This window comes from Panthera pardus, unplaced genomic scaffold (assembly GCF_024362965.1).
Source record: "Panthera pardus isolate Hobbes unplaced genomic scaffold, ASM2436296v1 HiC_scaffold_3, whole genome shotgun sequence".
NCBI lineage: Eukaryota > Metazoa > Chordata > Mammalia > Carnivora > Felidae > Panthera > Panthera pardus.
Genome location: NW_026526876.1, coordinates 19,666,712 through 19,693,153, shown reverse-complemented (window position 1 = coordinate 19,693,153; position 26,442 = coordinate 19,666,712). Strand labels below are relative to the sequence as shown.

The following is a 26,442-nucleotide window of genomic DNA, read 5'->3' as shown; positions in this document are numbered from 1 at the left end:
ATGCTCGTTGTGCAGCGGTTTGCAGATTGGTCAGGGGATCCCTGGGTTTTAGCAGAGGGGCCTCGGGGGCCTGCGAGAGGGTGGCCAGGACAAAGCGTGGCTTTTCGGTCCACTCCTCAGTGAGAAGAGGCCCTGAATAGCGGGGCTCCGCTAAGCAAGCGCGTTTGAAGCAAACGTTAAGCTGCTGGAAGAGGTTTGAGAAAAGTCTGTCGGCGCTCATCAGTGCTGCCAGACTTGAGCGGGATACAGATCTCCTGGGACCATCCCTAGATGCTGTTCTGACTCACTAGGGTGCAGAACGAGGCTTGAGACCCTGCATTTCTAACAAGATTCTGCATTCTAAGAGAGGCCCATGTTGAGCGGGTCAGTGAACTTCACTTTGAGTAGTGAGCCCCTAACATCCAGTCTTCCTTGGCCCCCTTCACCTGGCCCGGGGCTGCAGGACCCTCTAGTGAGGACAAATGGGCTGGGGGCAGGAAGGGGGCCGCTCCTTTCTACTGTCTCACCTGGGTGGGGGCCTCCCGGATCAGTCACAGGACAGGCAGTGCCCGGCCACACCTTGAGGACTGCAGGGACCCTTCTGCAGGGGTGATGTGTTCAGACCCACTGGGCCTTCCCAGCTGCCTGCAGGTGGGCTTACCGTCCACGCTGCTGAGGGAGGGAGGCGAGCCTAGAGGCGAGTTCCTGCAACAGCAGTGATGTGTTTTTCCCAGGTGGAGGTGAAACCACACTACGCCCTCCACCGTCCCCATTCCCAAATGAGCCATTGCCCCTGCCCGCTTCTGGACTGTCCCCACCACGCTGGCCGTTTGTCCCTAGGCTCAGAAGCCTGCAGGTGCAGGCGACGGGCTGAGCAGGTGGAATCAGGGTCCCCAAGACCTCGCAGGGCCAAGCAGCCAAGCAGAGAAAGACAGGGCGGACCCAGCAGGTGCCTCACTTCTCTGAGCCCCCGCTCCCCTCCCCCCTCGCCCCGCCGAAAATGGCCCCCAGCCTGAGGACAGCAGAGCCCAGCCTCTGTGTTTCAGGGTTGTCTCCTATGGGTACATGGCCCTGCTCAAGTCTGGTCTCCCACCTTAGACCAGGAGGTCCTGGGCTCCCAGCCCAACAGTCCCAGTCCGGACTAGAGGGCAGGGGACTCCAGACCAGGAACCACCACCCCCCCCCCCCCGCCCCGGGGGCACGTGGGGAGCAGGGTGAGGCTGTCAGCTCAGGAGCCTGACTTACAGCCAGGTCTGGCCCTGGCTGGCGGCCACCAATCCTGGGGCCATCTGGTGTCCATCTGGCTGAAGCAAGAGACTGGAGGGCAAGGAGGGGAGTGCCTCCGGGCCGCCTGACAGACGGCAGCTCTCTTTGCAGGACCCCGAGGAGCTCGGCTGGCCTGAGACGGGCTTCAGAATCTTGGGCTTTCCTGCTGCCCTTGGCACCTGGCGGACATCTATCCCTTTACGGATTTAGTGAAAGGGACCCCCTGGGTGCATGTTCTGACCTCTCTCCTCCCCCTCCAGCACAGCCCTGGCTTCTGGTTTCTCTGGAGGGACCCCAGCATCTAGAACAAGGCTCAGAGGAAGCAGATATACCAGACGTCCCTTCCTGGCCCTGGCCCAGGTTCCGCTTGGCTTCTGAGACATCCTGCCCAAGCCCTGTGTCCTCCAGGAGACCACGGCCCTCGGACCCCCGGGGATGTCCCCCTCCTTGTCTGTCCCCCAGCCACGCAGCTCAGCACCCGCAGCCCCCACTGCCAGCTGGCGGTTCCTGCCTTGTCTCTTGGACATCTCAGGGCTGCTCATCAGGCAGGGCTTGGTCCCTATCTCCATGCAGGTGCATAAGCCACCAACCTCAGCCCAGCTCCTTCTCCCTCACATCCGCCCCCGCACCCCCCCCCCCCCGCCCAACCCCGGTGCCAGGCCCCGTGTGGACAGGGCGAGACCCTCAACTGTGGGAGGAGGGAGGAAGGGCAGAGGAGAGGATGGGTGACCGACCACGTGCAGTCACGGCTCTTACACTCACAGCCCGAGTGGGAGCTCAGGGCCCCGGGGCAGGGCGCCTTCCGGACCTGCCCTGGGACCAAGTGCTGACCCCAGGCATCTCCCCTATAGTCACTGATGTTCCTGGGGCTGGTGGCCGCCGTCTGCCTGGGCCTGAACCTCATCTTCCTCGCGACGTACGTGGTCTGTGCATGCTGCTGCAGGCGGGACGAGGCCATACAGACCAAGCGGCGCAACTCCTGCTGTGTCACCTGGACGGCGGTGGTGGCCGGCCTCGTCTGCTGGTGAGTGTCCCTGTGTGCACTGGGTGCCGCCTTGCAGACCATGTACCCTCTCCCTCCACCACCAGCCCCTCACCAAACCCCAAGGGGTTCGTCCGCTGTCTGGCCACATCCTCCCAACCGAGTTCCGGGTACCTTGATGGCAGAGCCCTTCACAGGGTGAAGGCGTTTCTTGCGAAGCAGAGGGAATTGGATTCATGGGGTGGTGATGGGGGTCTCCCTAGTGCGCCTCTGTCCTGGTGCAGTCCTGTGCGGCCTGGCCGGGCACGTGCCTGCCGCCATCGGCAGCTCCTGGAGCAGTTTGCCAGACGGCATTCCCGGACGGAGGGGGTGTCTGCTGTTTGCATTGCAGTACCCTCCCGGCTGGTCTGCGAGCTCAGAGAAAATTTGGCTGCAGTCTCCATCAATTCCATCTTCTCAAGAGATCAATAGCTCTTAGTGCCTTCAGACGGCGCATGAGGGTTTCCAACTCCGTGCCAGAGCCCGCACCCCCCGGGCAGTGTCCACACACACGCTGGGTCTGTTTTCGGGAGTTGCTTGTATGTTTCTTGTTTTCGTATCTACAGAGGTTTTTCCAAAAGCCTCGGATCCACCCTGAGATGCTCCTGGGGGTGGTCACCCTCAAGGCGTAGAGACCCTCATTGCCAAGTGTCCGTTGTATCCAAAAACCACAGTGGGACTTAGCTGTCTGCCTCAGCGGCAGGATGAGAGGCGGGCGGGACGCAGTGATCCTGGGCCGTTAGCCTCACTTCTCTACTGTGGTCTCTTCTCCATTAGAACATGGTCACGTCCCGTCCCGCCTGCAGCGTAAGGGTCCTCCAAGCCAAGGAAGGAAGGAACTGGAAGCAGGGTAGCAATGATCCCAACATTCTGAGCACTAGGGCTGGTGGGGGGGTGGGGGGGAGAGCAGGGAACGTGCAGCCGGGTCCTAAATCATAAACTGCCTGAGTCAGGAGTTCAAAGACGAGTCTGACGCCCAGCAGAGAGGAGCTCCCACAAAGTAACCAGAATAAAGGCCGCCTGCTGGAGGGGGGCAGGGGGCAGGAGACAGTGAAGGAAACTGTAGTGCTTACCACACAGCGAGCCCTCTCTGGGAACTCAGAGTAAAAAAAAAACAAAAAAACCTCTACAAATGACAGAAGAATACTTTGGAACAGTGAGAATGACTTTACGAGGGTCAATCCCAATAAGCAATAATTACCAGCTGTTTAAGGAAAACTCAGAACAGAAATGTGACGTGACTCATCCTTCAAAATTCTACATGCTATTTGCACCAGGCAAGAGCGAGCCGGCGGTGAGCACAGGCTCTAATTCTGCCTTCTGTGGCTCCTGGTCCACTGGGAGAGGCAGAGAATTACACACTTGTTTACAATTACAAACTAAATTACAAACTGAGAAGTAAGTTCGGAGGAAAGGAACAAGCGTCAAGTTGGATGGCCGACTCGAGTCGGGCATTGCTGGGTGATGGACGCCAAGATCCATAGGGTGACCAGGCAAAAGTGGGGGGCAAGGTAGGAGGAGGTACTTCCAGCCAGAAGGAAGAGGAGTGCATGCAAAGGCCCTGTGGCAGGAGGGAGCACAGGACATTTAAGGAACTGGAAGAAGCCAGTGAGGCTAGAGCAGAGAGAGCAGATGACGGGGCTGGGGTGGGGGTGCTACGGGGATCTTGGGGAACAGCGGTAAGTAGAGTGGCTGACAGTCACCTTCACTGGGGTTGTGCTCAGATTGGAAGGAACGGAGGGGTAGAGTCAGGGGGGGTGGGGAGTAGAAAAAGCGGGAGTAGCGGGGTACAAGGTGAGGTTGGGGGGATTGGGGGGAGATGTTGTGTTGAGCTCTGACAGTAAGGATCCTGGAGAAGAGAGGAGATTCAATCCATAGAAGAAAGTACCAGCAGCAGGTTCCCAAAACATCAAGAGGGGTATGAGGAGAGCTCCTTGTGTTTTTCTGTTTGGGAGACAGTAATTTTATAGCTGGGAAAGATAGGCAGGGCCATCACTGCATTTATTCTGTCTCTTTCCTCGAGCAGAATGGTCCACGTGGCCCAGGCAGGACCCATGACACCCAGCGGGAGCTGGGAGGCCCTCGTTGAACAGCCAGGGCCATTTCTGGTCTTGAAGACCAGGTGCCCTCCTGGGCCAGCTCCGATAAATCCGGACTAGGAGAAGGCAGAGAAGTAGAATACTTCCAATCCCCAAAACAGCAAGAGATGGAAAGGTGTTGGCTTCAGGCCAAATCCCCAGAAAACACTAGATCATGACGCAGGTGACTAAAGGAGAAAGTTAGAAACGCAAGGGGCAAACAAAAGGTGTTTTTCCGAGCATAATAAAAATTAAAAAAAAATTTTTTTTTTAATGTTTATTTATTTTTTGAGAGATACAGACAGAGCCCAAGGGGAGGGGCAGAGAGAGGGAGACACAGAATCGGAAGCAGGCTCCAGGCTCTGAGCCATCAGCACAGAGCCCGATGCAGGGGCTTGAACTTACGAACCGTAAGATCGTGACCTGAGCCGAAGTCGGACGCTGAACCGACTGAGCCCCCCAGGCGCCCCTAAGTGCAGTGAACTGGAATGAAAGCTGGTTGAACATGCGGTTGAATGAACAGAACACACAGCGGGACAGCAAACCGTGGCCAGCGTGTGTGTGTGTGTGTGTTTGTGTGTGACTCAGAGGAAGCGGTAGGGACTTCGCTGTCAAATAAATGCACGTGCTCAGAGCACACTGACACGGTGGGCGCAGGGTGGGTGCCCCTTACCTGCACTTCTAACAGGCGCTCCAGGTGATTCTGTCCTGTGGTCCACGAGCCACTTTCCGAGAAATACCGAGCTCGTGGCTGAGCCCGCCCTGGGAGGAGGTTTCTGTGAAGTCTCCCTAGATCCTTCCTCTTTAAGGAGAAAACAAAACACGTAAGTGCATGCCCATGTGCATTCATCTCCCGCCCCCCCAGAGGTAGTGTTTGTTCTGGGTGAGATCTCGGAGGCTGCACAGTGAACCCCCAGTGGCTCAGGTCGGACGAAGTCCGGCACATGATGTAGGCGAGATGTGAGATGATGTGTCCCGGCTGGAATGTTGGATCAAAACCAACTAGATGCGGTTTCACAAGGACAGATTGAAAGTTCTGCTTTTGCTTAAAACAAAACGAAAATCAGAGCGGCACTACAGGCAGGAGGGGAGAGCAGGCTTGATCCGGTGGGGGGGGCCGTAGGCCGCGGGGTCAGCGGTGGGGAGAGGGGGGCTGCCGGGGCTTAGCCCCCCGGGTGCTCGGAACCGAGCGGACACCTGGCCGTGGGTGCCTCACCCACAGGCCGTGGTTAGGAGCGCCGGTGACCGGTTGGAGGGGTTGAACCTGGTGGACAGTGATGATGTGGGCCGGGGTCTGGAGGGCACGTGTCTGACCTGGAGAGCAGGAGGGAAGAGGTGACACGACACGGAGCCACATTCTGATGCCCGAGGGGCGTCTTGCAGGATTGGAGGCTTTTTCCGGGCCGCCCCCCAGGACGGTCGAGAACCAGCGGGTGCACGTCGTGAGGATGTGGGCCGTAGCTCCATGTCAGAAGGAACTTTCTACCAGCTGGAAGGTTTCAGTATGGCAGGCGGCCCCATGGGTGCTGTGGGGAAGCAGGGGAAAAGGGTAGAGGATGGTGGGAGGGAGGCCCAGCTCCTGGAGGTTTCAGGAGAGACCTCAGGGGTCCCCCGAGCCTCCCTATGACAGTCACCTGGGGAGCAGCAGAATCCCTAGGGCCAGGCCAGCAACCTTCCCCGCTTTGGAGCTGCCAGATTGAAGACAGCAGTAGTATTCTCTGCCTAAAGGAAATGTACTGTAGAGCTGGTCAGCCAGGCCAGGGGCAAGGTGGCCGTGAACCTTCACCCCCACCTCCCTCACCTGCCGGAACTCCCTCCCCTCCCTCCCTGGGGAGGAAAGAGCTCCTTACTCAAAAAGGAGCGGCTGTTCACAGCAGCTGTGTTCGTAATCGCCAAAACTTGGATGCAGCCAAGGTACCCTTGCGTAGGTGAATGGGTAAACCCAGACACTGGACTGTCAGTCAGCACTAAAAAGAAATGAGCTATCAAGCCATGAAAAGACGTGGAGAAACCTTAAAAGCATAGCACTGCGTGAAAGGAGCCAGTCTGAAGCGGATGCAGACTGTTTGATTCCAACCATATGACATTCCGGGAAAGGCAAAGCTGTGGAGACAGCGAAAAGATCAGGGTGGCCGGGGAGGGAGGGCGGGATAGGTGGAGCACAGATTTTTAGGGCAGCGAAACCGGTCCATAGGATACCGTCACGGTGGATACGTGTCATACGTTTGTCCAAACCCACAGAACGTTCCAGACCCAGAGTGGTCCCTAGGGTAAGCCGTGGACGCTGGGTGATAATGACGTGTCCGTGCAGGTGTTCTCGATGGCACGGGGGATGTGGGAAATCTCTGTACCTCTGCTCGACTTTGCTGTGACTCAAAAACCGCTCTTAAAAATACTGTGCTTGAAAAAACAAAACAAAAAACTTTCTCTTCTGGGTGTCACCTCTGACTCTGCTTGGGGTCTCGCCTCTAGTGCCGCGGTGGGCGTTGGTTTCTATGGAAACAGCGAGACCAATGACGGGGTGTACCAGCTGATCTACTCCCTGGACAACGCGAACCACACCTTCTCGGGGATAGATGCACTGGTAAGGCTCACGGGCAGCACTGGCCGGGCCGGGCGCAGCCCGTGAGGTCAGCGTGCTCAGAACAAGGGCCCCAGTCACGGCCCGGCCAGCTTGGCTCGGGGGTTGGGGGTGGGGGGGTGGAGCGGACACCCCTTGGGGCTGCATTTGGTTCTGCTGGGAGTAAACAGGCAACTTCTGCTCTTCGGGCAGGGAGGGGTGGTGAGGACAAAAGGAGAAAGGCTGACCGGGTCCTGGGAGGACACGGAGATGGCCGTGGACTCCAATCCTCTTCACTTCCGGAGGGCTGACCACTTCCCCGTTTGTCCAAGGGGAGCCTGAACGTGGACAATCAGCCCCATGGTGTTTGATGTTCAGTTCAAATGCTCCGTACGGGGCACCGCGAGGTCCAGAAGATGTCAAGGTGTGAAACGCTTCAAAACCAAGTGAAGCACCCCGAGGGGTGGGAAGACGAGGTGTCCTCCGGGCTCTGGCGTCCAGCTGGGGCTCAGGGTGGAGGATGGGGTGGGCTGCCAGAGAAGGGGTTGGAATTTTAGGGCCACAGCCATTCTGCTGGGCCCCTGGCCTGAGTGAGAGGCCGAGCCACGGGATCAGGGTTTTCTCAAACACTGGCCTTGGCCCCCTGGCCTCCAAGTGCTTGTCACCTCTGCTGTAAGCAGCAGGTAGGTGTTTGGGCCGGTTTCCAGGGAGCCCCCGTGCCCCTAGGAGCCAGGCTCCGGTAGAAAACCAAAGGACAGTTTTCAGGGAAGCCAGTCCCTGGACATCCCCACTGCTCCCAGTCCCCTCTGGACCATGTCCCCTGCAGAGGGGTGACCTCAGCCAACAGCCAGGTCGTGTCTTTGGGCAGCCACAGCCACAAAGTCCAGCCCCAGCCAGAGCATTTGGACATTGCCCTGGGACCCAATTCTGGAAGAGGGTTCGACCTCATTGCCCGCTCCTTCTCCCTAAGCTCCTCTAAGACCTTAATCCCTCAGCAGCCCTTGGCAGGGGGTGGGTGGTGCCCCTTAAAGAGACAGCACCCAGGAAGGCTGCTGGCGTGGCTCTGGCCTCAGAGAGAGCCCTTCTGGGGAGCTGAGGGTCACACGCCAGACCAGGACCCACCTGTCCTGCAGCGCCTGTCCATCTACCCCTTGCATCCACCAGAACCCATCCCTGGAAGACTGAGTCGTCCAGACATGGGGCAGAGGCAGCTCTGTGGGGCGAGGGTGGGCAGCTGGGATGTGGGGCTGAGGGCAGCCTTGAGGCCGCACACAGCTTGGCCAGCCCAGAGGCATGGGAGGGGTCCTCACTTTCTGGGCCCCCCACCCCACCTCTACCCTAGCGGGAAAGGGCTTCCGTGGTTACTGCCTCTAGGCTCTGCCTCCCCCTCTGTCTCCACCCACAGCACCAGTTCCCCCTAGAGGAGGAACCCAGCCCCAAAAGGAGAGTCCCTTGCCCGGGGAAGCCCCAGAGAAATGACCTGCCCTAGTTGACCAGTGCCCATCATAAGGAATGGCCCCTGTCTCCCCCCGCCGGGGACTGAGATCGAGAATCCCAGGGCCATCCTGATGGGAAAGGTTCAGTTCTTCCTGTCCTGTAAGGTGAGAAGATACACACGAAAGGAACTGGGAACAAGCCCCTAGGCTGGCCCATCTGCCCCGAGGGCTGAGTCTCCAGGCCAGATTTGGACATTCCACAGCGAGCCCCACGTCTCCAAACTCCCCCATGTTCCCAAAGGGAAGGGTTCTGTGTGTCTCTGGACGTCAGCCCCTCTTCTATGCACCATGTCTAAAAGTTGAGGTCAGGAGCCCCAGGGTTTTGTGATGGTCCAGCCAGCTGGGAGCTGTCTCTTTCCTGCGCAGGACCACCGCCTGCCTCCTCTGGGTGAGCCCACGGGGGGCCCTGTGGAAAGGCAGGGCTCTGGGCCCTTGCCAGGGCCTGTGAGGCTGGTTTGGGCCTCAAGGTAGGCACCCCACATACTGGGTCCCAAGGGTTGCAAGGGAAGCAGCAGCTTTTGGAGGGCTCCCCAGATCCAAGGGGTGAAGGCCTACATCAGGGAAATGGTGTTCAATAAGATAATGTTGATGAAAAGTGCCCGGTAATCTACAAAGTCCCCCCAGATGGGGTGACTATGATAATGAGTGCCATTATTATAATTACTGTAATTATATATGTTCCTGTAATCACTGTGAAGGAGAGAGGAGGCTTTGGTGAGTGGGAGTAGGGAGGGCAGGACTCCAAGGACAGGTCAGGCAGCCAGAACTGGGCCAGAGCAAGATGAACCCTTCAGGGCTTTCCTGGATCGGAAGTCCCACCCCTGCACCCTTCCACTCTGAGGACCCCAGTGGGTGGGGCCGCAGCTCAAGGCTCAGGCAGGCCTGGCAGGGTTCTGGGTCAGCCGCACATTTTGATTTGGGGGGTGGTCAGAAAGGGTCATTTGGGAGTGCCGGTCAGGGGTTTCCTCTCTCTCGTCCAGTGCCCCTCATCTACCTTCTCTCCTCCAGTGAAGGGAGCCTGAGCTACAGCGACTCACCCAGGGGACCAGGCACACCTCTGACCCCTCAGAGTCTCAGCTTAAAATAAGGGCCCCATGAGCCTGGCCGATTCAGACTTAAGCCACCCGTTCCAGTGGCCAGTGTGGCCGCTCTGGGCTGTCTCCTTAGAGCCCCAGCAAGCCCATGGCAGCCGCTGGGTGAGGAATCCGGGGCACAGGGTTTGAAGCTAGTGTGTTTGGAACCAGAACCTGCACCCAGGTGTTCTGGTCTTAGCCCCTCCCTTCAGGATCTGAGACGGCGGGGGGGGGGGGGGGGGGCTCGTGGCCACCTGCAGAGGCTGTACCCCTCTGCCCCCTGATGCGGCTGCCCTTCTAGAAAACCTCATTAAGCAGAGAAGCTTCCTCCCCTCTGGAGGTTTTCAAACTTGAGTGCCTGATAAACACAGAGTGCTGGGCCCTTCCCCAGAGTTTCTGATTTTGCAGGCCTGGCACAAGGCTGAGAATTTGCATCTGATCACCCAGCCGGTGCTTGGGCCAGGGACGACTGTTCTGTCATCTGGGGGTATACCTGCTTGCTTGCCCCAACCCCAGCCCAGCCCAGGGAGCTGAGCCATCTGTCCCCTGTTGTTCACAGAGCTCGTCACCGAGGTGGGGGAGAACTCTGTCCCAACTCTGAGACGTCCCTGGTCCCTATCCCTTGGGAGCTCTCGTGTCACCCTCTGAGGCCGGGGGATGGAGGAGGAATGGAATGGAGTGGGGAATGGGGAGGGGGCAGGGCTGTAAGCAGATCAACGTTGTGGTTTTAATTTTTTTATTGTTGTTATCTTCGGGAGGACATCAGGAGGGAAGCGAGGGGCCTGGCAGATGTTTTCCCGGCTTTTGTCTTTTGCCAAGAAGAGATTTAAGAAATCAAGAAGTTAAAGCTACGGAGCTATGGAAGGAGAAAAAAAATCATCTTACAGAAAAAGTTTACAGATCATTTTTAGCAGCCCTTTGCTCTAAAGCCGGTTTTCTATCATGTAGGAATATAAAACACATCCTAATCTTGGCTCTTAGTAATAGTGCCTTTTGGACAAAACACTTACACGCGGATCTTACTGAATTGAAACGGAGAGTTTATTAGGGTGATAGTTAGAGAATCTGCTTGTATGTCTTTTTTTTCTTCCGTGTGAAGCTATAAACTGCCCAATCTAGACTACCTCTGCCGGCTGGTACCTCTTAGTCCTTACCCAACTTGTAAGAACGGAGAGCAAGCCGGAAAATGGAACAAGCCACTGACGTTGAAAAACAAAACAAAGGGGAACAAAGAGGGCCATTCTCTTTTCTGGAACCCGAAGCTCATGGAGCAGCGCAGATGCGAAAAGCCACAAAGTTGCCCCACCGCTGGTGGCCAGGAGTGTTACCTAATGGGCCTGTCCTCTGGGAAGCTTCTGCCCCCTCTGCTGGCATTTTATCTTCCTTCCAGACCTGGGGGAGCTGAGGCGGCCCCAGGAGGATTAGCACACACTCTGCCCTCCAGCCGGTTCTGCTTGTTGGTTTGGCCAGCCAGTTTCCACAAGAGAGTTTTCCCCCTGACACTGGCACGCGGGCTCAGAGCAGGCTTGCGGGGGCGAGCTCGGGGTCCCCAGGCTGCGTCCCTGGGTCCAGCGGGAACCCTGAGTCCGGGCTGTTTGAGCCAGACCCTATTTGTGCTTCTTGTTTGAAAGCCAAGGACAGTCAGTGCCATCGCCTTTCCCTCTGTGCCTTTGGAAAGAAAGCTGTTCCTGCAGGGTCCACCCAGCTCCGGGCCCTCGAGGCCCAGCTGAGAGAGGGAACCTGTCCGTCCACCTGGCTGGACAGCCGCAGCAGGGGCGGGTGTGCGAGCCCTCAGAGCGGGCCCCGATTTCCCCCTGTCACTTGGCCAGGCTCTTCGGAGGCAGGATCGGTCCGTCTGTGTCATTTCAAAGTGCTATTGTTCTGCCTTCATGCGGGCCCGGGACACCCGGGGAGCTGTTGCTGGGTCCCACGACAAAGCCTTCCTCTTGTGAGGCGTTCAGAGATCCGACTGTAGGAACAAGAAGTCAGGTAGCAACAGAGGAATTTTTCAGTGAGATATTCTATTCCTCAGTCTAAAAAAAAAAAGAATTGATCCTCCAAGATGTTCAAAGATTTAAGAGAATCTGCAAGGAAGCAAAACAGGTTCTCCTGTTTGTTTCCCCATCTGGGAGCCCGGGGCCTGGTTAAGGCCAGGTTGGGCCTCCCCTCCCCCGGCAGATGGAGGGACGTGAGGGCTGGCTGGGGGGGTGGGGGGGGGATCGGGGCCTCTGCCCTCCTGCTCGTGTCAGGATAGTTGTTACCTCTCCAGCTTCCTCCCACCCGAGGAGGCCAGACTTAACAACCCCGGCCCCTCCCCAGGTATCCGGAACCACCCAGAAGATGGAGGCAGACCTAGAGCAGCACCTAGCTCGGCTCAGTGAGATCTTGGCTGCCCGGGGTGATTATATCCAGACGCTGAAGTTCATGCAGCAGATGGCGGGCAACATCATTGTCCAGCTGTCGGGGCTGCCGGCGTGGAGGGAGGTCACCGCAGAGCTGACCCAGCTGGCCGACGAGACCGGCTACGTGGAGTACTACAGGTGAGGGGCCAGAGCGGGGGGCAGCGGGGGCCGTGCGTCTTCCTTCAGCCCAGCCTGCATTTGGGGGCCAGGCAGGGACTCCCCACCCGAAGGCCTCAAGAAGCCATGCCTGAAATCGGAGGGGTGTTGGTGCTGAGTGGTGGTCATGTAAAGCAGCCTCCTTATGTGGGCAGGCCCAGAGGCCCAGAAAGGGGCAAAGGGGCCGTGAAGTGCCAGGATCCAGCGCTGGAGGCTGGGCCTGGCCTCCAGGGACTCCTCCGGGACCAGCATTCTCCATGGCTGGTGCTGGGTAAGACGTAAGGGCTTTATAGGTTCCTCGCCGGCCAGGGTTTCCGGAGCAGGCTTCCCTACACCTGCAGACTCAGCCACAGGGGTGCAGGGGGTCAGGGAGACGGTGGCCTATCCGCCTGCATAGAGCTTCCTCTCATGGCAACTTCTCTTTTTTAAAAAAAAAAATTTTTAACGTTCATTTATTATTGAGAGACAGAGAGATACAGAGCGTGAGCAGGGGAGGGGTAGAGAGAGGGGGAGACACAGAATCCGAAGCAGGCTCCGGGCTCTGAGCTGTCAGAGCACAGAGCCTGACGCAGGGCTCGAACTCACGAACTGTGAGATCATTGACTTGAGCCGAAGTCGGCTGCCTAAGCGACTGAGCCACCCAGGCGCCCCCCCTCATGGCAACTTCTTAGCAAAGGCAGAGATGCCCTAGCTTCACTAATGCAGAGCCCGAGGGATGAGGGGCTGAGGGGCAGCACCCCACCTTGGCCACACCCAGCTGTACAAACTCATACCTACATCATCTAACCTTGGGGCGTCCGTCTGTGTCTCCCCTGCCTCCCAGACCCCATCCCGAGTTAAGGCACTGGACACAGGCCAGCTGACCAGGGACCGGCTGCCTCCCTCTACGTGCAGCATCTAGTGAAGGTCACTCTGGGGAGAGCCAAGGAAGGAGGTGGCAGTCTTGGCGTTGGGTAGCTCCCCGCCTGAGTCTTCCACTCACAAAGTGCGCCTCGCCGTGCCGCCAGGGCCGAGCACCTTACACGGAGGGAGCCCCTGGGTCGAAATGAATAAATGAGTCCTGAAGAGCAAACAGCAGCTCTTGGGATCCACCCCCGCCCCCAAATGTGTTGGTTCCCCCTCAAGGCATTAGGTCAGAGCCTTTACCGCCGCCCCATTGCACAATTTACACTGGTTTTCTGGATTCATTTCTCCTTTATGAGAAAGTCCCACCCCGGACTGACTAACAAGAACACAGAGGATATGCTTCTGGTGGGACCTCCAGTCCAGGGCTCTCCCTTCCCCTGGGGTAGGATAAAGCCAGACCTTGTCAACAGAAACGCATGAAGTCCCCAGCCCCCACTGGCGCTCCCCACTCATCCCTGCAGCCCATCCAGCCCCTGCATCCCCAGGATATCACGGATCCAGCTTCCCACCAATTTTTTTTTTCCTCACATCCCAAACTGCCATTCTCCCAAGCCACAGAAACTTCCCGACTCTTAAGGACTTGGCTGTGACCCGTGACCTAAAACAGTGGCATCCGATTAGTCCCGTGACCTGAGGGCCATTCATTGTCCGAACGTTTGGAACCTTGGTCAGGGGGGCTCGGGGGCAGGTGGAAAGCCGGTGTCCACTTTGACCCTGCCATTCTCTGTGAGCGGATATGGAACAGGACCTTGTACACCCAAGGGCCTCGTGTGGGCATTCGGTAACGACAAAGATGAAATAAGTCAGAGTTTACGTATCGAAAGGGGCTTCTTTTTAAGACGATTTCATTAAAAAGGGAGGAAAGATCATGATGAAGCTTATCACCTGTTTCAGTGTGGGTGACCGAAGGGTCCCCTCTGACCCCCGATCCCCAGCCCCCTTGCTCAGGCTGAGGTGGAAACGGCCTAGTCCAAGGTTAGCACCCATGCATGGCCCCTGGAAACCATCGTGTTCTGTCCCTTCCTTCACCTGCTCTTTGCCCATTTCTTCCCTTGCCTCAACTTCCCTGGAACAGAGGACGTATTCCTCGACCTAACCAGCTTTCTCCTCTGAACAGACTCCCCATCTTCTCTTTCCAGATGGTTCTAAAGCACAGCCATCCAGCTAAGCAAATATTTTTTAGCACTTGTAGCCACGGCCTGGCCAAGTATTGGAGACCATAAAAAGCCAAGCCTCTTCGAGAGGCTTATAAGGGGTGTGACCAAGGCATCGGCGGAGGCCGGGTCCGGGAGAGCTCTGGGAGTAAAGGCCTGGGTAGCTCCTTCCAGAGCCAAGTTCTTGGTTAGAAACACATCCCGGATCACCGCTGGGCCCCTCTGGGAAAACACATCCGCCCCACAGAGCTATTTCCAGGAATTCCTTACAACACGAGGTGCGGATACAGAGAAAACACATTGAAACACGATCATGGAGGGTGACAGAAGCAATCCTAACCTGATTTCCGCTGATGTGCAGAGCAGGGAGAGAGGTAATAAGAAACCTTTAGGACTGAAACATGAAACCAGGATGTTGAGAGGTGCCTGGCCATGTCTCTTGCGGGGAGACTCACAGATGTGGAGAGTCCAGAATTCCTGGGCCAGGCTCTCCTCCCGCGGGCCTCTGTCTGCTTTCCAATCTGCAGAATGGGGTCCTCACATGTGACGTTCCTGAGATTCCTTCCTGTCCTGACTCTCAGGAAACTGGCTCATCGATGGAGGGAGGGCCCTGCACTTGCTCCAAAACCCCAGCTCCAGTCCTGGGAGACCCGAGGCTGCTGTACGTCTCTGTGCAGAGAGTCAGGGGTCTTGCTTAGCCCCCTTTCTCGGCCCTCAGCCTCCACTCCCAGAGGCGGGAAGAAGCGCCCTTGGCTGCCTGGTGGCCTCAACATGCTCTCTCCTCCCTCTGGAAGCCACTTCCCACCTACGCTTCACACGGGTTCTCAGCCTCCTGACGGTGCTGGTGAAGCAGCAAATCATTGCTGGAGAGGAGGGGGTCCATGAGTTTATCTGCCTGTTGCATCAAGAGAAATAATCATGATCAAAAGCGTTCCCGCTGCGGGGGCTTGGAGAAGCCCCTTCTGTCTGTCCCTCAGCTGCTAGGTGAGGCTGGCGCTCGGTTATAAGGACCCCCTTGGGATCCTGTTTGGAAGCGAAAGGAACTAGGGGGCTCTGCTTAGGATTGGAGCAGTGCCTTTGGACTTTAGACGCTCTGGATTCCTCAGCCCATGCTTTGGAGAAGCAGGAAAGCGGGGGACTTTGAAATCCCTCGATGACATGCCTTATTAACCTTTGCATTTAGTGAGCATTTAAATTTTTTTTAATGTTTTATTTATTTTTGAGAGAGAGAGAGAGACAGTGTGAGCAGGGGAGGGGCAGAGAGAGAGGGAGACACAGAATCTGAAACAGGCTCCAGGCTCTGAGCCATCAGCACAGAGCCCGAGGCGGGGCTTGAACCCACGAACCGTGAGATCATGACCTGAGCCGAAGTTGGACGCTCAACCGACTGAGCCCCCCAACGCGCCCCTAAGTGAGCATTTAATTTTTCATCCAGCCCTGAGAGATGAAGGTTCCAGCAGTAAAGGTTTGGAAACTGAGTCTTAAAGGAGGGAGGCAGCTTGTCAGGCTCTCCCAAATGGTGTGTGACTGCCTGTCCCCGTCAGTGCAGCCCTGGGTGGGAGCAAAAGGCCTGAGGAGTAAGGGGTGCCCTGAGATGACCCGGCCTGGGGCTCCCTTGCCCCCTGCTAAGCTCCCTGGTGGTCTAGAAACGAGCCCCCTGCCTCAGGCACCCCTGGCAGTAAACCCAGGGTATGGCACAAATATTGCTTACATGAACCTAACTGCTAAGTGGTGCATCCCAGGCCGCCGGGACGATGGGAAGCCAGGCTGAGCCCTCATCACAGAAGCGGCATCTTAGCGGCTTTCTTAGATCTGTGGACATAAATGTTAGCTGTGATCTGACACTGGTGAGAGTTCTCGAAGCAGCAGGAACCGGGGTCCAAAGATGTGCCTGCTGGGGGGCTGCAGGGAGACCATGGCGACCTGCCTTGTCCAGCGAGGGGCCTCTCGCTGGGATATAATTTAATCAAAAGCAGCTAAGGTTAGAAATGAGTCTCCTCCGCTGCCCAAACCATATCTCGAGTTCCCCGGAGGCACGCGTGGGCAGGGGCAGATACAGTGGGCAGTGCAGAGATTGAACGTGTCCATCACTGCAGAAAGTTCTAGCGGTCAGTGCTGGTTTAGACCCTCGGCCTGGGTGGGGGAGAGTGGCCCCTTTGTCCAGGGAGAATTGGGGGGTGCAGCCCCGGGAGCCCCTGAAGAGCCCATCTGCTGCACACACTGGTGCTTCCTATCCAGGGTAGGGGGCACAGCCTCGTGCTCTGCTGCTGGCCTGAGGCAATTTGTCAGGGGGGGCCTCGGGGTTGCCGTGCAGGCTTCTCCATTAGGCACCAGGTGGGGTGACCCTGGTGGGGTGGTACCTCCCCCTGACCGTCCCAACCTGTCCACCCAGATGGCTTTCCTACCTCCTCCTCTTCATCCTGGACCTGCTCATCTGCCTCGTCGCCTGCCTGGGACTGGCCAGGCGCTCCAGGGGTCTCTTGGCCTCGTGAGTATCCCCGTCTGTGGGCCAGAGAGCCGGGCAAGCATCGGGGGTGACGGTGCCACCGTCTGAGAGAGATGGGGGCCTGGCCGGCCTCGGAGGGTGTGGTGGGGGGCAAGAACCTGAAGCCACCTTCCGACCCCTCCTCAGCCCCCAGTCGAGGGAGACAGCAGCCACTGACTTACCATCTGGACACGGAGTGAGGACTGGGCTTTCCTCCCTGGGCCCCCTCCGTCCCTGGGTCTGTCTGCTGAACAGCTGAAGGAATGTGGCCCAAGCCTTAGAGCCTCTGCCGTCTCTAACCAACACCTCCTCGTAGCTTGTGTCCTCACGGCTCGTACTCTGCTGCTGGCCAGGGGCAATTTGTCGGGGGGGGCGGGGGGGCTTAGGGGTCCCCTGTTCGGCCCAGGGCTCCGGCCTCCATGCCTCTCTCCCAGCAGTCAGCAGGCTGGTATTAGAGGCCACTGCAAGAGTTTCAGGGCCGACAGGATGGTGGTGAGGAGGAAGGGCACTGGAGGTTGGTGGGGTGACAGCCCTCAGTGTTCCCGCCTGCCAGCCTGTGCCTGTGCCTCTCCCAGGATGCTGTGCTGCGGGGTGCTGGCTCTGCTCCTCAGCTGGACGTCCTTGGCAGCCGACACAGCTGCAGCAGTGGTGAGTTCGGGGTTGGGGGGAGGTGGGTGGTCCGACCAGGACTGTCTGTCTGGTGGCATGTCGATGTGTCGTGCCCAGAGCCCCCAGGGCAGGGCCAGCTTCTGGTCTCTGTCCCTGACCTAGAATCCCTGAACTGAGTGAGCTTGGATCGTCCTCACCGGCCCCCTTGCCCTTCCCGGGGGGACGGAGGCCCAGAGAAAGGAAGAGGCTCACGCAAGGTCATGAGGTATTTAGGGGCAGAACCAAGATAAGATGCCTGATCCCTTTCCCGCCCCACTGGCCCACTCCAGCATCCCAGCCACTGCTAGTAAGGCCAAGCTGGGATGGCCAGGCGACCTCTCTGGGTGTGAAGAACTAACCGGGTCTGGTGGGGATGGGCGGGATCTCAACCTCAGGCTGGAGAAGCCTCTGGCCTCAGAAGCACACTGCTTGGCCAGCTTCCCTGGGCATCGGGAATGTGGAATGTGGCATGTGGCATTTAGCTTGCCTTCCGGCCCGTTGCCTTGAACTCGCACACACAGCCTAAAACACAATGGTGTATGTTTCTGGATGTGGTGCCTGAAAATGTCTAAAAAGAAACACACAAGGTAGGGGAAGCTTCCTATGTAGGTATGTTTGGTCTTTAAACACCTAACGCTCAATTTAAGCTGTGCGCATGAATCATTCATTCACCGACTTTCTGGCTCTGTGGCATCTCGTGCCAGGTGCCCAGGGATGCAGAGACCAGGAGGACATGATGTTTGCTCTTGACATGGTCTCAGCCTGCAGAAGAAAGACTTGTAGGCAGATCACTGTGACCTCGTGTGAACGGATGCCATGGAGGTGCATTGCTGTGTGTGTGTGTGTGTGTGTGTGTGTGTGTGTGTAAGCGTGAGAGTTGGGGGGGGCAGGCAGGATTGACGGGGGGATTTCTGGGAATCCCTGCCTGATTCAGGGGCCACAAACTAAGACCCTGACGTGCGTCTGTACTGCCCTAGCTACCTGGGGATAAAAGAATGGTCAAGGGCACCTTCTGGAAGCCCTCTCCCCAAACTCACGCCTTGCCCAGGGACTTGGGGGCCGGCTAGTCGTTCTGGCTTTGGGCATTTCGCCGCCGTGATGCCCACAGTATGAATGGCCCCTGGTGCTGCTTAGCTCATAGCAACTTCTGGCAGAGCTTGTCCGGAAGGGAGAGGAGGTGCGTGTCTCCTGTTTTGTTCCCTGCCCCCACCATGCAGTGTCCACTTTGGGCATGAGAGAGAAAAAGCAGATGGGAGCCTATGTCCCGAGGGCCGGGTCCCCTCCAGATGCAGACAAGGGCAGGATAGGAGGGCCCAGGTCCTGCTCCAGAGCATTCTGATGTCCTCAGGAGCTGAGCGGGTACATAGTCCAGGGGAGTGGCTGTTGGCCCGAGCCACATGCACAGCTGCCTGGCCGACAGCCTCTCCTCCAGGGACAACTGTAAGCACAGGGAGACTGCAGAAGGCAGGCTTTCCGGGGGCCCATCCTGCCCCTTGGGCAGCCTCTGCCTTCTGGAAGCAGCGGAAGCTTCCATCTTGCCGCCATGAGCTGCCCTTTGGGGGACAGCTCCCTCCCAGCGGGGGCTTCTCCCTGGCACTGGGCTTCAGTGTTCGGGGAGACCAGAGGCGGTTTAATCCCCCAGCTGGGCGCCCTGGGCTGCCAGTTCTGGCGAGAAAGGCCATTTCCCCAATTGTTGAGTCAGGCCTGTGTGAGGGAGTGCTGTGAGGGAGCTGAATGCGCCTTTGAGCGGGCTGTGGGCCCTGCTGCATGGTAATGGGAAGCAGGGTGATGCGCGGGAGGCAGGCTGTTGTGGGAGCCTTTGTGTGGTCCCGCTGCCCTGCCCCGGGAAGCCGCCTTTCTCTGAGCCAGTGGGGCCGAGGACAGACCCCGCCGAGCTCCTCCCTCCCCGTCCCTTCCCTGTCCCCGAGAGAGGACCTCCCTCAGGAAGGAGCTCTGCCCACCCCCACCCCCACCCCCCGAGAACCTGCTCAGAGTAGAATTTGGGGGAACTGAGCTCTGGACTTTGGGTGACGCCAGTGGGCAGCTGAGCAGAACACTCCCTGCAAATCCCGCCACCCCGGGGGAGGCCGGCCCCCCCTCACCCCTTCCCAACAGGACCCCTGGGAAAGTTACTGAAGCTCCCCAGACCTCAGCTTCCTCGAGTGTGGAATGGGGAGAAGGGATAGCACTTGATCCAGAGGAGGAGAAGGGCTGGTTAACCCCCGGGGCGGGGGGGGGGGGCATACAGGAAATGTTCAGTAAGCAGTAGCCGCCGTTGCTTTGCTGTGCATTTGTGTCATCAGGCGAGGGGCACCGGGGGACTCCTTCAGACCGTCACCTGTGCTCTCCAGAGCTGCCTCAACGGGGCTGGACACTGGGCTTCTCTGGTGCTCAGTCCCCACCCGTGCCCAGTGCCCCCTGCCTCCCCCCACCCCATCCCCACTGTGTGAATAACGCACGTGTGGGCCTTTGTCTCCTTGGACAGGAAAGTTGAATCCTCACTCGGGTCTGAAGAGCAGGCAGGCCTGAGTGGGCTGGGAGGGGGCCTCCTGTCCCCCTTTGGATCCCATATTTTTGCACGGGGCAGAGGTGACCCAGGCCAAGATGGCAACCTCACTCTATCTTTCCCAAGGCCTCCCATCCCCCACTCAGGTCTGGCTCCTCCCTCTTTGCCACTCCAGTGACCGGGTAGGGGTGCCCCCTGGCCTGCTGGTGCTGTGGCTCTGATGGGTAGTAACAAATCAGTCTGATTGATACGTATTAGTGATCTGCATATAGAGTAATTCTCCCAGGGTCCTGAGCACGTGGCTGTGTGTGGGCACATGAGCACGTGGGCATGTACAGATGTGTCCCTGTGGAAGCTCCGTATCTAAAGGGGCATCTAGGGGCGCCTGGGGGGCTTAGTCAGTTGAACGTCTGACTTCGGCTCACGTCATGATCTTACGGTTCGTGGGTTCGAGCCCGGCGTCGGGCTCTCTGCGGACAGCTCAGAGTCTGGAGCCTGCTTCCGATCCCGTGTCTCCGTCTCTCTCTCTTTCCCCTGCTTGCGCTCTGTCTCTCTCAAAAATGAATAAACATTAAGAAAAAAAAATGTAAAGGGGCATCTTATTCCCCAACCCTACCCAAAGCCTGTAAATACCACGATGCAGTTGGCCACTATACTCATGCCTAGTGTTAACAGCACAGGGCATCTGATAGGTGCTTTATAAGTAGTTATCGACTCTGTGAATGAATGAACGAAGCCCCAGCTTGGAGCTGCTCCTGAAGGAGGGCAGGGCACCAGCAGTGCGGGGGCTGTGGGGATGGGTCCCTGCTCGGGGAGCACTCCCTGGAGCAGGGGAGCCCCTAGGAACAGGTTGGAGGACCAGAGCTTACTCTGAGGCCTCCTTTACCCAATGCTCCACCGTACCCCCAGGCTGGACCTGGGAAAGGCCTGGCTCAGAGGATGCCATCCTGGCTGCTCCCTCTCCCAGGGCCCCCGGCCTGCCCCAAACAGTCCGTGGGCCCTTAGCGGTCACCTCTCCGGGCCATGCTGGGGGGCCCAGGCCCTCAGGTTCGTCAGTGGCAGAGCCTGGAGCCCCGTAGTCTAACTCTCCGTCCCCCCCCTTCACATCTTATCCTGAGCAGAACCCGCACCCAAAGGCTCAGAGATGGATCCGATGCCAACAGAATCCTTTAGGAAGAGAGTGCGGGGGACGCTTCATAGATTGACACCCCAAAAGCATGTGGGGCTTAGTAACAGCAAGACAAAACTACAACAGAGGTCAGCAATGGCCGTGGTGCAGGAACTCCCCATCACACGTCTTGCAGGTTCACGGACCCCTCGGGTCCATCCCAGGCACTGAGAAATAAAGAGCAGTAACAATGCCAAGTGCTGGCTGTCCGCCAGTCACTTTTCTGGGTGTTGGATTGATTGATCGATTTTAATTTTTTTTTTTTTTATTTTATTAAAAAAATTTTTTTTAACGTTTATTTATTTTTGAGACAGAAAGAGACAGAGCATGAACGGGGGAGGAGCAGAGAGAGAGGGAGACACAGAATCGGAAGCAGGCTCCAGGCTCTGGGCCATCAGCCCAGACCCCGACGCGGGGCTCGAACTCACGGACCGTGAGATCGTGACCTGAGCTGAAGTCGGACACTCAACCGACTGAGCCACCCAGGCGCCCCGATCGATTTTAATTTTTTGAGAGAGAGGGTGCAAGTGGATGAGGGGCAGAGAGAGCAAGAGGGAGGGAGAGAGAAGTGGGGCTCACCCGAAGCGGGGCTCGAACTCACGAACTGGGACGTCGTGACCCGGGCCAAAGTCAGATGCTTAATGACCAAGCCAGGGTCATTAAACACCCGGGGTGTTTTACATAGATTAATTCTTAAGGTGGATAGCGCTTTTCTCTCCGTGTTATTGACGAGGCAGCTGAGACACAGAAAGAGTAAGTCCCTTGTCCAGACTTACCGGGCTAGGAAGGGGCAGAGCCAGGATTCAGGCCCAGGGAAGTTGGCTCCTGCCTGTTGCTTTCCACCCGGGACTGAGCAGAGGGGTCCGAGCGGCTGGGGCCGAGGGTGCCTGACTCCAGCCGGGACCCCGGTGTCGTGACTTTCCTCCACCCTCCCGTCTCTCTCTGGCTCAGGGCACCAGTGACTTCTGCTCAGCTCCCGACACCTTCATCCTGAACATCACAGAGGACCACATCCGCACAGGTAACCCCCCCTCGGGCCCTGTGTTGTCAAGAGAGGCTCTAAATACTCAGACCAGGCCTACGGCGAACCGTACCTTTCGGCCCTGTAGTCCCCTACCCTTCCCCACACCCCAACCTCAGGTCCAGCTGGACCTCTGGGCCATTTCATAGAAGCGCCCTCCTTTGGGAGTTTGGGGGTTGGCTTGGCCACTGAGGATGGATGACGGTCCGGTCACCTGTGAGCTCCTGCCTGATGCCGACGCCTTTGCCTTGCAGAGGTGACCCGTTACTACCTATATTGCAGTCAGAGCGTAAGCAGCCCCTTCCAGCAGGTATGCCTACCCTGCCCCGTCCTCGCCCTGCCTACCGCCCCCCCTTGACCCCAAGCCCCAACACCGACCAGTAAGGTGTAGGTGGCTGTGTGCTTTTGGCTTCATTGCGAGGCCGATGCCGCTTATCCGAGGACCACACGTTGAGTAGCAGGAAGCCAGGGGACCGTGCTGCTCCCGCGAAACCTGAGGGATGAGGGGAAGGGCCGGAATCAGGGACGCCAGGGGGCAGGACTGCCGGGGAACAGCGCCTGGGAACGGGAGTCTCACGGCAGGGCTGCGGTCTCTCCTGGCCAGGCACTGACCATCTTCCAGCGCTCGCTCACCACCATGCAGATCCAGGTGGCCGGTCTGCTACAGTTTGCCGTGCCCCTCTTCCCCACGGCGGAGGTAAGGCGGCTGCCTCCCCCGGGACCCGTGCCGGAACAGGGGGAGCCCCAGCTGGACCCCAACAACCCTTCTCCCCTCCTCCCCGCTCTACCTCACCCCTCCTGGACCCCATGGCTTTGCAGAGCCAGGCTGTGGAGAGCACTCCCTTCCCCAGGGGTCTAGTCCCCCTCCTCCCTCTGGCTTTAAAGGCCTCTTTGCACATGCCGCTGCTCTCTGAGGTTTTATCCACAAGCCCTCCCCCACCGCTCATTCTCCGTCTCTCTGCCTGTCCGTGTGTTTGCCTCTTCCTGCTTCAGAAAGACCTGCTCGGAATCCAGCTCCTGTTGAACTCGTCGGAGTCCGGCCTTCACCAGCTGACAGCCATGCTGGATTGCCGAGGGCTGCACAAGGTGCCGGGGGGGGGGGGTGCCCTGGGTGGCAAGCAGGACGGGGGCACCCCCGCCAGCCATGTTCTCCCAGGGAGCAGCCTCTCTCCATCAGCCAGACTCCCCGGCCATCTGGTCAACCGTCCATCTCCCCGGCTGCAAGTGAACATTCCTTGCTCATTTCCAGGGTTGCCTCTCCAAGAACTTGGCATATCACACAGCCCCGAATGCAGGGAACACTCTGGGGCGGGGGGGGGGGGGGGGGGGGGTGAGCTCCCCTCCCCCCAAGCACTAAGCCAGGGTGTGTGGACACTTCTCACATTCCATATGGATTTAGCACGGAGAGTCCTATAACGATCACAGCTCCATGTAGTGAGCCGTTGATTCTGCGCACCCTTGTTCCGTACAGTCTGTACCCATAAGCCATTCAGTTGTCACGGTTAATATTGTCAAATACGGGGGCGCCTGGGTGGCTCAGTCGGTTAAGCGGCCGACTTCGGCTCAGGTCATGATCTCGCGGTCCGTGAGTTCGAGCCCCGCGTCGGGCTCTGTGCTGACAGCTCACAGCCTGGAGCCTGTTTCGGATTCTGTGTCTCCCTCTCTCTGACCCTCCCCCGTTCATGCTCTGTCTCTCTCTGTCTCAAAAAAAAAAAAAAAATTGTCAAATACGTGTTATGTCGTGGGCAGTTTTATAGAAAAGGAAACTGTGCATGTGCGGACAGATAGATATTTATATATGGATATCTTTTTTAAAAATGTTTATGTACTTTTGAGAGAGCCAGAGGGACAGAGTGCGAGCAAGGAGGGGCAGAGAGAGAGGGAGACACAGAATCCGAAGCGGGCTCCAGGCTCCAAGCCGACAGCACAGAGCGCGACATGGGACCGGAACCCACGAACTGTGAGATCATGACCTGAGCCGAAGTCGGACGCTTAACCGACTGAGCCCCCCAGGCGCCCCATATGCGTATTTGTAAAGTGGCTCACTGAAGGTTCCAGGCTGTTAGGTCAAGGGCTTGGGTTTGGACGTTGGCACGTACCCTCTCTCCCTCTGCACCACCCACATCCAATCCCTCAGCAAATCCTGGCATCTAGACTCTCAAGTATGCGTTTGGACCCGTCCACTTCTCTCTCCCTCCCCGCTTCTGCCACGACCCAAGCACCGCCCTGCTCCCCTGGGTGACGGCCGTGGCCTCCTAACTGGTCTCCAGCCTTTTCTCGCCCCCTGACCTTCCGTGACCTTTCACACACAGCAACCACAGTGGTCTTTGTAAAAGCCAGTTGGGTCGCATCCCTTCTCTCGCATCTCGTCACCTACTGATAAAAAGCAAACTCCTCACTTGCCTGCAAGGCCTAGCGGGAACTGGCGCCCCCCCCCCATCCCGTCTCCTTCTGGCCCTTTTTCCTCTTTCCCGAACATGTCACCTGTGCCCCCTTCCCCCATCTGCTCAAGGCACAATCCACTCCTTCTGGCCATGCTGGTCTTAGCGTAAATGTCTCCTGTCTTCTGGCTCTCCCGCCCTGCAGCCGTGTCTGTCTTGCTCGGAGCCGACCCCGACCCTCGCGTGCCTAGCACACAGTAGGCGGTCAGCCGACGCTTATGGAGTGAACCCCAAAAGCCCTTCTGTCAGGCTCCAGAGTGTGGACCCTTAATGGCTGTACAAAAAGCTCTCGGGATAGAGACGATCCCCGGCCGAGGCTTGGGGAGAGGGGCCACCAGAAGTGAGCTCAGACCCCAGGCGTGCCCTCACCCGCCTTCCAGCAACGTGTCTCTCCTCCTCCTCCAGGACTACCTGGACGCCCTTGCTGGCATCTGCTACGACGGCATCGAGGGCTTGCTCTACCTTGGCCTCTTCTCCCTCCTGGCCGCCCTGGCCTTTTCCACCATGATCTGCGCGGGGCCGCGGGCCTGGAAGCACTTTACCACCAGGTGGGCTGCCAGGGGGCTTCCTGGGGGAGCACACAGGAGGCTCTGCTCTGGGGCGCCTGGGTGGCGCAGTCGGTTAAGCGTCCGACTTCAGCCAGGTCACGATCTCGCGGTCCGTGGGTTCGAGCCCCGCGTCAGGCTCTGGGCTGATGGCTCGGAGCCTGGAGCCTGTTTCCGATTCTGTGTCTCCCTCTCTCTCTGCCCCTCCCCCGTTCATGCTCTGTCTCTCTCTGTCCCAAAAATAAATAAAAAAAAAAAAAAAAAAAAGGAGGCTCTGCTCTGTGACTGTGCCCAGAGCCGATAACCTGGGCCGAACGATGGCCGCAGGGGCTCCAGGCATTCAGCCCCAACAGGCTGGCTGGATTTCTGCAGAAGCTTCCCTGAGAGTCCAGACAGACCCCCAAAAGGAGGTTCCAAGGGCCCGGGGCAGGAGCGGAGCCGAGAGCATGGTGACAGTGTCATACCCCCACCTGGCGCCCCTTCCTTGTCCTCTCTTCCTCTGAAGGGCTTTGTGACGCGAGATCATGAGGGCTCTGGATGCTGGAGGGGCGCTTCCAAAATACCCAGAAGGGTAGATTATAGCCCCGGTAGTGGGGCACCTACATTTTCACGAAGCAGATAGAGATGAGGTGTTTCAGTGCCTGTGGGCAGATCGGACAAAAGGAAGCAGGGCAGGGAGGGTCAGTGTGACGGGGTCAGCATGGCGGGCTGCCTGGAGGAGGTGGATGTGAAGCTGGGAACAGGTGGAGTGATCTATGTGAGGCAGGCCTGAAGACCATGTGTTTCAGGAACCTGAGGGAGACACACGCGTGTGGCGAGAGAGGGTCCTGGGAGCAAAGCCTGGGAAGCCGGCCGGGACACCGCTGCCTCCGAGTCCAGGCCCTCACGGCCGGCCGTGTCCTGTATGTCGTTCTAGGGACAGAGACTATGATGACATCGACGGTGACGACCCTTTCAACCCCCAGGCCCGACGCATCGCCGCTCACAACCCCCCTCGGGGGCAGCTTCGAAGCTTCTGCAGCTACAGCAGCGGCCTGGGCAGCCAGACCAGCCTGCAGCCCCCAGCGCAGACCATCTCCAACGCCCCAGTCTCGGAATACATGTACGGCAGGGCTCCCCGGGCCTCCCCCTGTACATGTCTCGACACATCGCGGCTGGGGCAGCACCGCCACCCCTCCCCCCGCCCCAGCCCTAGGGGAGCTAGATCTGGAGCACATTTGGGTACCAGAGAACCGGGTTGGGAGGAAGGCATCCAAGGCCAGCCGTGGTCTCCCGGCTGCAGCCAGAGGGTGCCTGGTGGGAAGGCCCCCGGGGGCCATCTAGCCACCCCAGTACATGTGCATCCCTGTAGATGCCAAGCCTTGCCCTCAGGGCAGATCGCAGGGCCCAGAAGCTGCCTTTCTCTGGGCCACGCTGCTCCTGGCCCCTGGTGCCCCACCCGCGGCTTCTCCCCTGGGCCTCTCTGAGGGCTCTTTCCCTTATATTCCTGCCCACAGTTCCCCCAGGTCCATTTCCACCCCGTGCTTGCACATGCGCA

At 58.3% G+C, this 26,442-nt stretch overlaps 1 protein-coding gene across 2 annotated transcripts in view; it reads left to right on the top strand.

The window, feature by feature from the left end:
• The window catches only part of TTYH2 (tweety family member 2), a 38,401-nt gene that overhangs the window by 4,986 nt on the left and 6,973 nt on the right, over nt 1-26,442 (top strand). The window contains exons 1-12 of one of the 2 annotated variants that reach the window (XM_053892430.1): nt 1,497-1,818; nt 2,097-2,269; nt 6,817-6,928; nt 11,793-12,013; nt 16,484-16,579; nt 17,152-17,224; nt 21,850-21,919; nt 22,174-22,229; nt 22,524-22,616; nt 22,913-23,005; nt 24,766-24,908; nt 25,822-26,007. In XM_053892430.1, the coding sequence (XP_053748405.1) occupies nt 1,681-1,818; nt 2,097-2,269; nt 6,817-6,928; nt 11,793-12,013; nt 16,484-16,579; nt 17,152-17,224; nt 21,850-21,919; nt 22,174-22,229; nt 22,524-22,616; nt 22,913-23,005; nt 24,766-24,908; nt 25,822-26,007 (1,454 nt within the window). In that variant the 5' untranslated portion in view covers nt 1,497-1,680. Of the gene's footprint in view, nt 1-1,496; nt 1,819-2,096; nt 2,270-6,816; nt 6,929-11,792; nt 12,014-16,483; nt 16,580-17,151; nt 17,225-21,849; nt 21,920-22,173; nt 22,230-22,523; nt 22,617-22,912; nt 23,006-24,765; nt 24,909-25,821; nt 26,008-26,442 lie in introns of those variants that run through there. The other variant, XM_019466367.2, reaches the window with a different exon arrangement.